Here is a 12,993-nt window from a genome sequence, read left to right on the forward strand (position 1 = left end):
ATTACTGCTATCGGACGTTATTCCTAACGTTAGCTAGCTCGACAAGCTAATGATAGAGCTAACGTTAACTGTAAAATTACCTTTTCAGTGCTCCCTTCTTCGCGTCGCTCCCGTCCGGCGTTGAAACTGAACAACTATTTGCACTACAGTGGGTTTCAGCGGGCTGCTCTGTGTTCATACTGCCTTAAATGTTATGAAAATATGCGTGTTACTGTCGATTTAATCCAGTGAAAGAAAAGTATATGTGATCAGCGAGAACAGTAGGAAGTTTGCAGTTCGCGGCTGACGCCACACAGACTCACACTAAAACGTGATTGGTTCTTGAAACCGAGAGGCGGGATTTGGATTAGTTTGGTTACCCCGGTAACGACGGTGTGACCATGGCGATTGAGACTCGCTCACGACTCTTATTTTGATAGTTTGGAGAGACAATAGTATTTGCACATATACCCTAGTTCATTCTCAAGGTATTAAACACTATCACCGTAAACAACCGACAGTTGCATTTTGGTTGTACATGTGAATGTGATACTCAGCGCATGGGCTAAACTTTAAACAGAAACAGTTGGCGTTATATTCACAAAGCACCTGGAGTAAATTAGTTTGCCTTGAGACTTCACGAATAAGTACACACAGTTTTCGTTAATATCTACAGACCCCTCTGTATAGCATTTAGTTTCAAACGCATTGTAAACAAACAAAACAGTAAATAATTTGTAGCCTGTCTGATAAAAAAAAAATATATTTTTAAATTAACAGTCACAATATGAAAATGTATAGCAAAACGTATAACCCTTTCAGGCATTGATATCGTCAAAGGAAAACCATCTCTAATTTATAGCTACCTACAGACAATGCTATGGGTTTCTCTATATTCGCCTATATAACCAATTACATTTTGTTAATCAGCCAGCCACCACATTGATGGCGTGGTGTCCTACAGTGTGACATGGAGGACATCTCATCTCATCCAACTAGTAAATTAGCTCATTTATAGAGCTGCAAACTAATACTTATTTTCATTACTGATCAGCCTGCCGATTACGTTCTGGATTAATCCATAGCTACAATGTCGGAGTAAAAAGCGTCCATCCCTGTTTCCCAGAGTCCAACGTGACATCTTCCAATGTCTTGTTTTGTTGAACTTACAGTTAAAAACCACAAAATATTCAGTTTTCAATTAAACAAATCAGAGCAGAGCAAATCCTCATACTGGAGAATCTTCAACCAGAGAACTGTTGCTGTTTTTGATCAGTAAATGACCTAAACGATCGATCGATTATGAGAATAGTTGCACACTAACTTTCTGTCGGTCAGCTGAAAGTTTCAGCTCTACTAATGTCATCTGTCAGCCTCTGTACAAAAAAAAACAAACACTGTACTTATTGACCACAAGATGGTGACACTGTACTGCTTAAGTTGGTTCCTTTATTCCTGCCCTCATCCCATCTCTCATTGGTTCCCTCTCACCACACTTACATACAGACTCCCTCTTCCACTGTCTCTGTCTGAAACAACCCACACACTTCTTGACTAAGAAGGATATTGCATAATCAAAGAGCGATTCTGTGGCACGTATTCATGTGCTGATCTAAACTGAGGCTACTCTGGACCCCTCAACAACCAAGCTGCCTCTCAGGCTGATTCAAAGCCACCAGCAGTGCTCTAAATCTAAACCGGTGGTGGATTAGCAAAGCAAAAGGTCACGTTCAATCCACAAAAGCACACCCACAAACAGACACACACACACACACACACACTTTTCCACCACATATTGGGGCCAGAGTCTTGCCAGTATGGTTCACTGGGCAAGTACCAAAGGAAGAGGAACGCAGCAAAAAAGATTTAGCTCTTAAAACACAGAGAGAGATGGAGAGCAGAAGGGGGAGAGAGAGACAGGGTTCATAGAGACGAGAAGAAGGTGAGACAGAGAGATGAAGACAGACAAAATGTGTATCTAAGGGAGTTGATGTTGGGGTGTGGAGGACATAAAATCAAGTCCATTCTTGCTTTATGTCCTCAGGATTCATTGCTTATTTATTAGTTGTTATACAGAGACAGAGAGGGTGGGGAATGAAAAATTCAGACAGGAGGCATGGCCTTTTCTCCTTTTAGAAATCGAAAGATTACACACACTGGGCAGTAATGGCTCCTGCATGCAATGGTGTGGGTGAGAGAGAGAGAGAGAGAGAGAGAGATGTGTGGAGAATGGATGTTTCTCCCTATCTCTGACACAGCAATAAGTGTGTGTTTTACTCTCACATATTCTGAATGGCTGCTATATATCTCTGAGTTTTGTTAATTAAGGACATAAAGTTATATGTTTAATTCCCAAGAATATACAAACATTCCTGCAGTAATGAGAGGGATGCTTTTTTTTTTATATATGTCACAGCAAACATAACAACTCTTATTGTGAGAGCAACAGAGAAGTGTCTGTGATGGTGGTTGTACTTGTGACTATAGCCGGAGGAAAGCACTCCTTCCCAATGCGCTGCCAACCTTTCAAAGTTTGGCTCGCTTTGTTTATTTTTGGCAGTCTGGGTAATGTCCATGTTGGTGGTGAGAGGTCTCAGGAATGCCACTGTAAAGGACTAAAGTAGCCTATTGGCAAACAATATTCTGTATAACACAGTATCACCTCAGAATTTAGCAGCAGTCTTTGTGCTCAAGAACGTTGCTGAATGCTTTATGAACATAATTAGAAGCTGTCAGTTGTGCTCGTGGGTGGCTGCATTATTGGATGCTCTTGGGCTGGTTGCTACACTCTATAGATCTTTTTCACAGCAGAGTTTTGAGTTGTCGTAGTGGGAGAACCACAGGTGTTACTAATAACATTCACAACGGCTGTGTTCTGTTCAAGTATCCCAGTAAGTAGTGACAGTGTGACAATGAGGCAGCATGCAAGATACTAGGACCCTGAAACCGAAGCGGCTAAATGGAATTCAACCATCATTAATTTTATTATTTACAATTGTGCTTTTCCTATTTTGACAGGTCAGAATATCTTCTATGTAAAAGGTGTATGGTGTGTATTAGAATTTCTATATTAACTGCATATGGTACATTTTCAGTTTTTATTTTTCTTAGTAACTTAGTCTGCATTAAGTCCCAAAATCACATTTGTATTAAAAAAACAAAAAAAACAATAACCCCCTTAACTTGAGCTTCACTTCCTACCTTTATCTGAGCTAACTCCAACCACTGAGGAAGGCTGTGAGATGCGGATGGAATCTCTGGGAAAAATGGTATCAAGTTGACCTTGAGTTTGGTTTGACTTTTTGATTTTGATTAAGTTACTGTTTCCAAGATCAAGAATCAATGTCCAACTCGGCACATCTGTATGTCCTTGGACTTGTGACAAACCTGAGCCAATTTGTACAAGGCCTTTATCAATAGTGATAGTTATTTGCGTTTTTGCACAAAATCCACACAGAAAAAAAATAGCACGTAAACAACCACAGTTGCCTTTCCAGTGTATTCATGTAATCACAATTTTTTTTTTTTTTTTCTGGAAACAGTTTGCTATTTTATAATGATTTGAATATGACAAACAATCTCAGAACAGATGTCTCAAAACTTCCACAAATGAAGTCCAAATTACTGATTTATCTTTCACTGTTGCAATTCAAAAGAAAGTTTCATATTAGGATTATATAGAGAAGCAGAATTTGAAAAGAGAGACAGTGTAACTCAAACTCAGTGTAAGGAAAATCTGAGCAGGAGCAAGGCCATGGGAATGAGTGGAATGAACCGGAAAGGAGACTCAAACAGCAGGACAATGAGAGGAAAGGAGGAGAAAGGGTAGCAAGCTTTGGTTTGTAATATTAGTTGGAGAGCCTCCTATCTATCATGTTCATAATTCATGGAATCCCAGCTGCTTCTCTGTGCTGCATCTAAATTCCACTGCTGGGGAATTATGGACTGGAACCATAAAAAAAGACACACACACACACACACATGCACGCACACACACACACACACACACACACACACAAACACACACATACATACACAGACACACATCATGTTATACTAGAGAGTAAGGGAGGGGGAAAAGATAGCAGAAGATGAAGGGAAAGAAAAAGGGACTATAAGAGATGCAGTGGGCAGATAGAGTGAGAGTGAGCACACAGCTACAGGGTGAGGGGCTCGATGAGAGGGATGATTCAAAGCATGTCATAAAACATCAATACACCTCTAAAGGCCATGCTGGCAACCATTATGCCTCTGAGTAATTATTAATTTAGCCCGCGCAAGTGCTTATTCATACAAATACAGTACAAACACTTTATGTTAACAAATACAGTAATGCATGCAAAAATACACAACCACACACTTCACCTAAAACCCACACAGAAAAATGTTTCCATCTGTGATGCACAAATGCAAGCAGTGAGGCAATTTAAATTAGTTTACATTTACATTAGGTTTCTAAGGCAAATTCTTGCTGAGCTGGACAATATCAGTCTTGATGGAAGAATACCATTACATACCTGCAGCCTCACTTTTCACAACACCACCTCAATAAAAACAGTATTGATAGTCCTCACTTCCATCAGCAGGCCTATTTATCTTAATGCTACTGATGCCTTCACTTGTGATAGAGCTAGGCTTCGAGACCTGAGACAGAAACTCTACCTTTTTTCTGTCTTTGTAGCATTTTTTCCTAAATGTCAGATTGTTCATTCAAGTGTGCAAGCAGGCAAATAAAAAGGACACTAGCCCACTCTGAACCAGCCAGACAGGGTCAATAGAGCCAGTTATGAAAAGGCAGCATCAATGAAACCTTCATTAGCTGACCTGCAATTTATACTCCAGTATCGCCTCAAGCGGTTCTAGTATTATTACATGTAAATTATGGTGACTGTAAAGAGAACAAATAAATACATTTCTAGCCAATTTGTCTTGTGGGTGGTATGCTAGTGTGACACTAATTCCCTGTTACCGTACTTGCAATTCATGTAGAAAGAAGTGGGAGTTTGAATATATCCACATCAAAGGGAATCCATCATAATCTGAAAGGGTTTTCATGTCTAAAGCAGTGCTGTTGTATTAATGCCATCTCAAAATGGCTATTCATGCCTCTGCCAGGAAGGCCTCGGTTTGATATCAGCTCCTCTACGCCTCCATCTGTCTGTGTGTTCCGTGGTATGTGTTATTTCTCATTCATTAGTTCTGACTCATCCTTAATAACTACCTCTATTTCCTCTCTGAAATAGTTTTTCAGTTATTTTTCTATTGTTTGATTAGTCTCCTTGCCTTTCTCAATCACTCAGTTTATTGTCAGAATATAGCGACCTGTTTTCGCCTATTAGCCTTCCTTTGCATTCTGGCTATCGTCTCCTCGCCTCTGTCAGACTGGTTTATCTTCACACTTACGTGTCCCATTCTTGTTTCTTTTACCATCTCCCATTCAAACACGTTTGCTCACCTTATTGATTCAGGGCTGACTGGATCTGGGTGCAAAACAGACTTTATCGTGTGTGTTGTGAATAAAGGCTTTGCAGGCTTCACTGTTTTCTCCTAGTAACATTTTATCTGTTATAAGACATACTGATGTTTGACTTTAAACATAAAAGAAAAACACATTGGTGGGTACACTGGTTTCCTTTTCAGACACATGTACACCAGTAAGCATTCAGAGAGCGCAACTTGTGGCTGCTGCAATAATAGTAGTTTTCCTCTCTGAGTTGAAATGAGGAACAGGTGTTGGCTTATTAGCTTCATCAACATCAGACATATGCACCAAACAAAGCAGAATTAGATTTCTGTTTTCAGTCTAGGGTGAGACAATTTCATTTTTTCTTGCAAAGAGATATCCAGACGAATGTGCAGTACTTTAATCTATGAAACTAATGGTCTAGATCCCACCTCCAATCCTGTGCTGTAGGCAAAAAATAAATCGTATGTATTGTCTACAAGGTTGCCCGCAGGAAATTGTCCAGCTCTGCTGTTTGTGGTGTGGTGCTCTGAACAAAACATACATTTCAGACATCTGATATTTACCCTTTGTTTAGCAGTTCACTAAATAAAATAATCCAGGATGACGCGCCATGCTTTTAGTTGATTCCACTGTTCAACATTTGGCAGCCAGCAGATGTATGGTCCTGTGAAGTCCTGCCCAGGGAATAAACATTCAAATTATTGAAAATGTCCATTGATAAACTTTTTATCCTGAGGCTTCACTTTATATAAAAGTACACATTGCAAACATCTTTTTAAATGTGTAAATTACTGGAATTGAATGAATAACTTCCCAGACTTGTCTTTCAAAAAACTCTGAATATGAATTTGAACTGTTAGAGATGTTTACTCAGCGTTTGGTTTTGGCGAAATTAACAGCAACAACAGAACAGATCAGAAGGATTTTCCCACCATTTTATTAGCAACAATGTGTCTGTTAGTTATACATTAGAAACAAGGACAGAAACATTTCTGCTGTACTGTACTGAGGCTGAAAAACCAGCTGGATCATTAAATAAAGCAAGTAATTCAAATACTTTAAGGTAAAAGCAACACTGCATTTGAATATACACCTGTAATAATAATAATAATAATAATAATAATAATAATAATAATGATAATATATTTCTCTCATAATTCTTTATGGCACTAAATTTCCTGTGCAACTGTCACATAGTTTCAGTTTCAAAAATAAGGAAAGCATAGCATTGAGAACTGTGTGTGTGTGTGTGTGTGTGTGTGTGTGTGTGTGTGTGTGTGTGTGTGTGTGTGTGTGTGTGAGAGCATGTGTTTGTGTTTGTGTGCGTGTGCGTCCGTGTGTGTGTGTTTGTGTTTGTGTACGCATGTGAATTGTGTTCTAGTGTATTTGCAGGAAAGCACATGTCACAAGAGGAAAAACTTAAAACATAGTCAGTTACTGTTTCACCCTTTGGGAAAATAAATAAGCGTGATTTCTAAAAAAATCAACAGAGAGACAGAAAAAAAGAGAGAGCAGAAGAGAGGGGCACAACAGCATTTACAATCCATTTTTTTGGGGGGGTTGTCCAAGTAGGACAATCCAATCAGCTTCAAACTCCTCACACAGCCACCAGTAAATAATTTCATTCATTAAATGTGTGTCCCGTGTCCATAAATCTCAGCTGCTGCTCCTCCAGTCAGAATATAATCCCTCCAGCCAGGCCGGTTAGCCAGGCGCAGAAAATTAAAACAATCCCAAGAAGGAGCTCCGTGGAGCAAGAGAAAATATTCCTCAGTCCAAAGAGTCGAGAGAAGAGAGAGACTGCAGTGATTGCTATGGCCTGTTAAATATTTATAGATGTGTCTATAAAGGTGAATTATCTTTAGCCCATGAATCCATATATCAACAAATCAGAGACAACACACGGGCTGCAGTGACGAGTCCACAAACTGAAACTTCAGTGAAAAACTATAGTGAAGATCAAATTGTAAAGTTAAAAGTGTTGCAGTAAAAACTTTTTGCCTCTGACTGCCACCTACAGGTTGAGCCTGTCTTTATAGCATTATTCAGTAAAATGAACATTTACAACAGTGTTGCAAACCCACTTGGAGTTTGTCATATCAGCTGTTTGGGTCAATCTTTGCATTAGCATGAATTTAGGGTAAAGTGGAACTTTACCTTACAATTCACCCTTTACAATAAATGTTTAAAATATTATTGCAACCCACCACTGGGTTCTGTATACATAGGGGTAACAGATTGTGTTTGATTGTATGGAATAAGAATTCTAGTATAACAATTGAATAAGTCATACACACACACACACGCATGCAAGCACGCTCACACATACGCACACAAATGCAAGAACCCAGCCCTCTTTGGCACCTAGTCCACCCTGACTGCAAGAACACAGAGCTCTTCTCTGCTTAAGTGTACAATACTATATATACACTTTGTGTTGTCAGCAGACGCTCAGAGAAACCAGCCTCTCATCAAACTGGAGACCTCTATAAAAGGATTTGGGAAAACAAGCAGGGATTTTACATCTTCTGTGAGCCCTTTGTGTCTGAAAATATGATGGCCTAAGTTGAGTCTATCTGAAACGTCTGTGGGTGGCAGCGAAAACGTGACATCCCCCTTCGTTCTCTAGTCTTTCCACTGGTCGTGAGTGATATTTTATAATCTCTATAATCTGTGGATGGAGGGACAGACAGATCATCCCATCAGAGGAGGGGGAAACACAGGACTTCTCCTAATCATATTTTGTATGTAGCAGCTATGGCAGAGAGAAAATCCCTGCCGATTATGTCATTTTGACATGGCGGGAATCTGTCCGACTTTCAGGCCATGGTAGAAGAGTCCAGGGGAAGTAGGGCTACACAAATTTTATCAAATCTTAAAACAAATTCCATTCTTGTTGTTAAAAAAAAGAACTATTCAAAAAAAGTTCACGTTATTGATTATTTAACATTTTTTAAATACTTTTAATTGTATATTGGCCCAAGTGTTTGGTCCTGGAGCTGAGCATAGTACCTTTGAAAATGCTGTCCCGAGAGCCATCTGGCTCCTCCGTTCTGCAAGGGGTGACCACGAGAATGAGACCAGATTACATCAAACAAATTTAGACTGGACAAAACTGGTCAAGGTGACAAAAACAATGTCTGACTCAAGCCCAGTCCAGCCTAGGCCTTTCCAGTCCATTTAAAAATAAACTTACACCAAGTTCCCACCTCGCCCAGCTAAACATCAGTGCTGATGCTACAGCTGCGTGTGAACATGTCCCTCATGGTGACCGAACGGGCAAGGTTTGGTTTGCGATAGTTTGAAATGTTCACAGGCACTGGCAGGTCCAGATCCTGCTGCTGGACACTGCGGTAGCTAATCCGGTCACCTCCGTTCCTCAAACCATCCGGTTGGTGGTGAATCTGCGGCTGAGGGGGCTGGAGGTAGAAAGGCAGCTCATAATGCGTACAGGATGGACAGAAGGTCTGTGAACGCGTCAGTTTCCTGGCCATCGGGGGGGTGGAGAAAAGGGCGGGGCCATTTGGGATGGAGGAGGCGGCGGCCGTTGCCGCCACAATGTTGTGATTGGAGTGGACCGGTGGGAGGCGGGACGTAACGGCAAAGTCTGGCTCCTCCTCCTCCGACTCGGACTCCTCCTTCTTACAGCAATAGTACTGATGAGATAAGGGAAGGAGGATGAGGGAATGGATGGGGGGTCGTAAAGAGGCACAATAAAAACAGACAGAGATAAAAGAAAAGGAGGAACATTTGTTACACTGAAATGCCAATGTCTGCAAGATCATCAACAAATGCTTTGGTAAATTAGTTTTCAGGCGCTATCCGGCTAATATTCGGCACAGAGAGGTTTTGTGCATAATCAGTAGAAGAAAATGAAAAATAACATTCCATATAACATATAGCCTACATTAATGTATCTACACGTTTTTTCAACAATGTCACACTACCACAGTTGTCTGTGGTTTGCACACTATGGACAGAAAGCGCGCATTCATCCAGCACTGTTTAAGGAGATAGTGTCTCTCACAATCTAACTCCACTTTTGCCCATTTCCTTATGAGGTGTTCTCCAACCTCACCTGTTCATATGTTTCACCTTATTAGAGCTTCAAATCCTCAACAATTACAGTCTTTGCAGACCCATACAGACTTCTCAGTGGAGAATTTGTGGATGCTATATCCGGTCCACAAAATGTAGCCTACAAATGAATTCCTGGCATCCTCCCAACTTACATCAAGCCACAATTTGTGGATCACATTTGATTTTACAGTGAAATATAAGAATCATAAGAACTAATCAGCTCTATGTGGAAAGGATCGTATAACTCCCCCTCCTTCCTAACCATCAGGAGTGATTTAAAGTTCAGTGTTTTGCTCAAGGGCAATTCAGCATGTAGACGGGAGGAGCCAGGGGACTGAATCACCAGCTCTGCGATTAGTGGATGATCTGTTACACTCAGTTTTAAAATAAAGATCACATTTTTAAATGTCTGAGGCCTGTTCAGAGCTTCTGAATCCTTATGTGTCAGATGTTAGTTTCGCAATATCCTTACAGCCAGATTTTCATTTGTCATTATATACATATTAAACATTTATATACATATTAAAACTTTTATATTAACATTTATATACATATTAAAACTTCAAGTCTATTTTAGCTCTGATACCAAAAGCATCTTGCCCTGAGACAAGGGCAGTAGTAGTGGGGTGGTGGAGATGCTCAGTTTTTTCGTCAATTCAAACCACTATTGTCCTGAGTGGTTGGAAGCATTGTGATTTGTAGGGTTCACTTTTAGGGCTTTTATTTTGTCACAATTACACCTTGTACAGCTGAACATGATGAATCAGAGTTGGGGTAGAGGTTAAGGCGAAAGTTTGACATATTGGTAAATGACATTCATTTTATGACGACGAATTAGACGAGATTGATACCAATCTCGTGTCTGTGAGGTGAATGTAAGGCTACAGCCAGCAGCTCAGTTAGCTTAGCTTCACGTAAAGACTGTAAATGGGGAAATTACAAGTCTTGCTCTATTAACAAAATTCACCTACCCACACCTTGCTGTAAGGAGTAATGTGCCAGACTATGTCTTGGCTCTGAGTAGTTGCCAGGCAACCGGCAGAGACTCGAGGAACTTACAGGTCACAGCCAAGAAATGTCCGACACATTAACTATTCACAAAACAGTGGATTGCGATTTTTTTTACGCTTACGCTATGCTTATGCTAATTAGTGGGCTGTAGAGGTGCTGGTAGGGGGATTTTATCACCATTTTACAGAGCCAGACAGTTAACTGTCTCTTTTTTTGTTTTTTGTTTTTTGTTTGCTAAGCTAAAGTAGCCATATATTTAACTGGCAGTTATGAGGGTGGTATCAATCCTCTCATCTAACTCACCACTGGAAAGCAAATAAGCATATTTCTCAAGATGTTGAACAGTTCCCTTAAGAAATGCATTAAAATGTAATATGTAATATGAATGTAACCTTCCATTCTGTCAAAGCGTTATATAATGTACGTGAAATAAAAACAAACCCCACGTGTTGGAATAACAATCCACAAACTACAGTAATGCTCCCTGGTGGTGTTAACAGTGTGATGTTTCAACCTAACTGGAGTTTGTCAAGCACAAAAAAACAAAGCAGTTCTTTTCACCTAATCCAGTTTACATTTTAGCCTGACACAGTGCAGAGCACCTGGCCAAGACAACCAAGACAAGTTATCTGAATATCAGAAAGATGGTCAGTGAGACGACTGTTTAAAAATTACAATATGATTTATTCAGTAGAAAATTAAACACAAGCCCATAGCACAACTATTGTGAGATCAAAGAAAGGATTAGCTAAACTTTAAGGATTTGTAGAGAAGACTGGGTTAAGACTGGAGACACACTGAGGCAGAAGTGCTGATGAAAGCAAAGTGCTAACACGTTCCCTTTTTGCTTACTGGTGTGAAATGAAAAGTACTGGAACTTATTCTTGTGAGTGTAGATATGGCTTTTATTTTTTATGTAGCAATTTAGGACATTTTGTATTCTACCAGCTGTAGAAAAAATGATTCACCTGATGTTTCAGTTGTGATATGTCCCTAATTTAATGGCCAGTAGGCTCTGAGTCCTAAAGACCAGGATCAAGAACTGCTTACATAGAGTGAGTTTTGGCGTCTTCACCATAAATGTACATTTTAGCCACACACACGGCATGGATCTATGTATGGCAATGCCCATCATTTGGATGGTCGGTCCAGCACTGTGGTCCAGACTGTAATATCTCAACAACTATTGGATGGACTGCCATGAGATTTGGTTCAGACATTCATGTTGCCCTCAGGATTGAATTTTAAAACTTTGGTGATTGCCTCACTTTTCTTCTACTGCCATTGTCAGGTCAAAATTTCTCTCAGTCCAGTACTTTGATATATGACCAAATACCTGCAAAGCTATTTAGCATTGTCATTGCGAGCATCTTATCATGCTGATGATAACATTTAGTTCAAAGCAGTGCTTTGCCTAAGTACAGCCTCACAGAGCCACTAGCATGGCCATCGTCTCATGTTGACCAATTGTCACCTCTGCCAAGGAGGTAAAGTTTTTGATGTCATATGCTTATTTGTTTGTTTAGGAGCTTATAAACTACTTAACAGATTCCAGTGAAATTTGGTCAGAGTTTTATACTATGGGACAAAGTAGAAATTATTTGTTCAAGTAGCATCACCATTTATAGAGCACGAAACATTTTGGTTTGCAACCAAATTTAGATGAATGGTGCCTATATTAACTCACCTATAGGTGGCGCCCTTACAATATGAGTGATTTAAATGGCCATAAGTCAGTGGTTAGGAGACTGACTCAAAATTCATCCTTGTGCAAAGCCCTAATACTTTTCAACAGGCTTTACGAGTCCTTCAAAAACCACCATTACCCAATCAGCGTGACTGTCTATCACCGGATTTGGATGTGATTTTGAATTAAGCTGAGTGAAAAAAAAACATTTCCTATTAAGATGACAGATTTAGTGGATTGTGCAGCCTTGGCAGTTGTACAAACACAGAATGCAGCTGTACCCAGAAATTAAAATGTTTTGGTTGAAAGAAAAATCTTATCATCCGTTTCAACCGAGGGTCAAAAACACAATTTTACAGATTAAAGCAACTAAACAGTTATTTAACACAATGCTATGACTGTCAACAAACTGCTGTACTGAAGGACACGCCTTACAGAGGCTGAATGCAGCTGTTGCCTCACCTGCAGCCTACAGTAGCACAGTACTGCGATGATAAGGAGTAATATAACTGTAGCTAGAATTCCACCAGTGATGACCACTGTCCCGGCTGTCATTCGAATGGCTCTCCATCAACACCCTGCAGAGAGCAAGAGGAGAGAAGGATGGCAGGAGAGGGGACAGAGAGGGAGAGAGAGAGAGAGAGAGAGACAAAGAGTGGAAAAGAGTAGAGGATGGTGGGGAGTGAGTGAAAGGAGAAATGAAGGAGGAGAAAGCCCACAATTCATCAGTACAGTGGTTTCATTAAGCAGATTATAAGACTGTGTCATC

The 12,993-nt window shown here is 40.1% G+C and overlaps 2 protein-coding genes across 3 annotated transcripts in view; both read right to left on the reverse strand.

Moving 5' to 3' along the window:
* Nucleotides 1–320, reverse strand: part of swi5 (SWI5 homologous recombination repair protein) — a 5,716-nt gene extending 5,396 nt beyond the window's left edge. Inside the window, exon 1 of the mRNA XM_040157606.1 lies at nt 81–320. Within this exon, the coding sequence (XP_040013540.1) occupies nt 81–178 (98 nt within the window). The 5' untranslated portion in view covers nt 179–320. The remainder of the gene's footprint in view (nt 1–80) is intronic.
* An 8,109-nt stretch (nt 321–8,429) lies between these two features.
* Nucleotides 8,430–12,779, reverse strand: fam163ba (family with sequence similarity 163 member B, genome duplicate a). 2 transcript variants are annotated; one of them, XM_040157889.1, is made up of 3 exons: nt 12,687–12,779; nt 8,656–9,102; nt 8,479–8,499 (listed from the first exon to the last, which is right to left on the reverse strand). In XM_040157889.1, the coding sequence occupies exons 1-2, from the start codon at nt 12,777–12,779 to the stop codon at nt 8,665–8,667; spliced, it is 531 nt and encodes a 176-aa protein (XP_040013823.1). In that variant the 3' UTR covers nt 8,479–8,499; nt 8,656–8,664. The 2 variants fall into 2 exon arrangements, with proteins under 2 accessions (XP_040013822.1, XP_040013823.1); XM_040157888.1 differs by having other exon boundaries at nt 8,430–9,102.
* Between the last annotated feature and the right edge of the window lie 214 nt (nt 12,780–12,993).

Source organism: Xiphias gladius, chromosome 20 (assembly GCF_016859285.1).
Source record: "Xiphias gladius isolate SHS-SW01 ecotype Sanya breed wild chromosome 20, ASM1685928v1, whole genome shotgun sequence".
Classification (NCBI taxonomy): Eukaryota; Metazoa; Chordata; class Actinopteri; order Istiophoriformes; family Xiphiidae; genus Xiphias; species Xiphias gladius.

Coding starts and splice junctions, on each gene's coding strand:
- fam163ba (XM_040157888.1), bottom strand. CDS start 12,779: ATGACAGCCGGGACAGTGGTCATCACTGGTGGAATTCTAGCTACAGTT. Junction 9,103..12,686: donor TGTGCTACTGTAGGCTGCAG/GTGAGGCAACAG, acceptor TTATCTCATCAG/TACTATTGCTGTAAGAAGGA.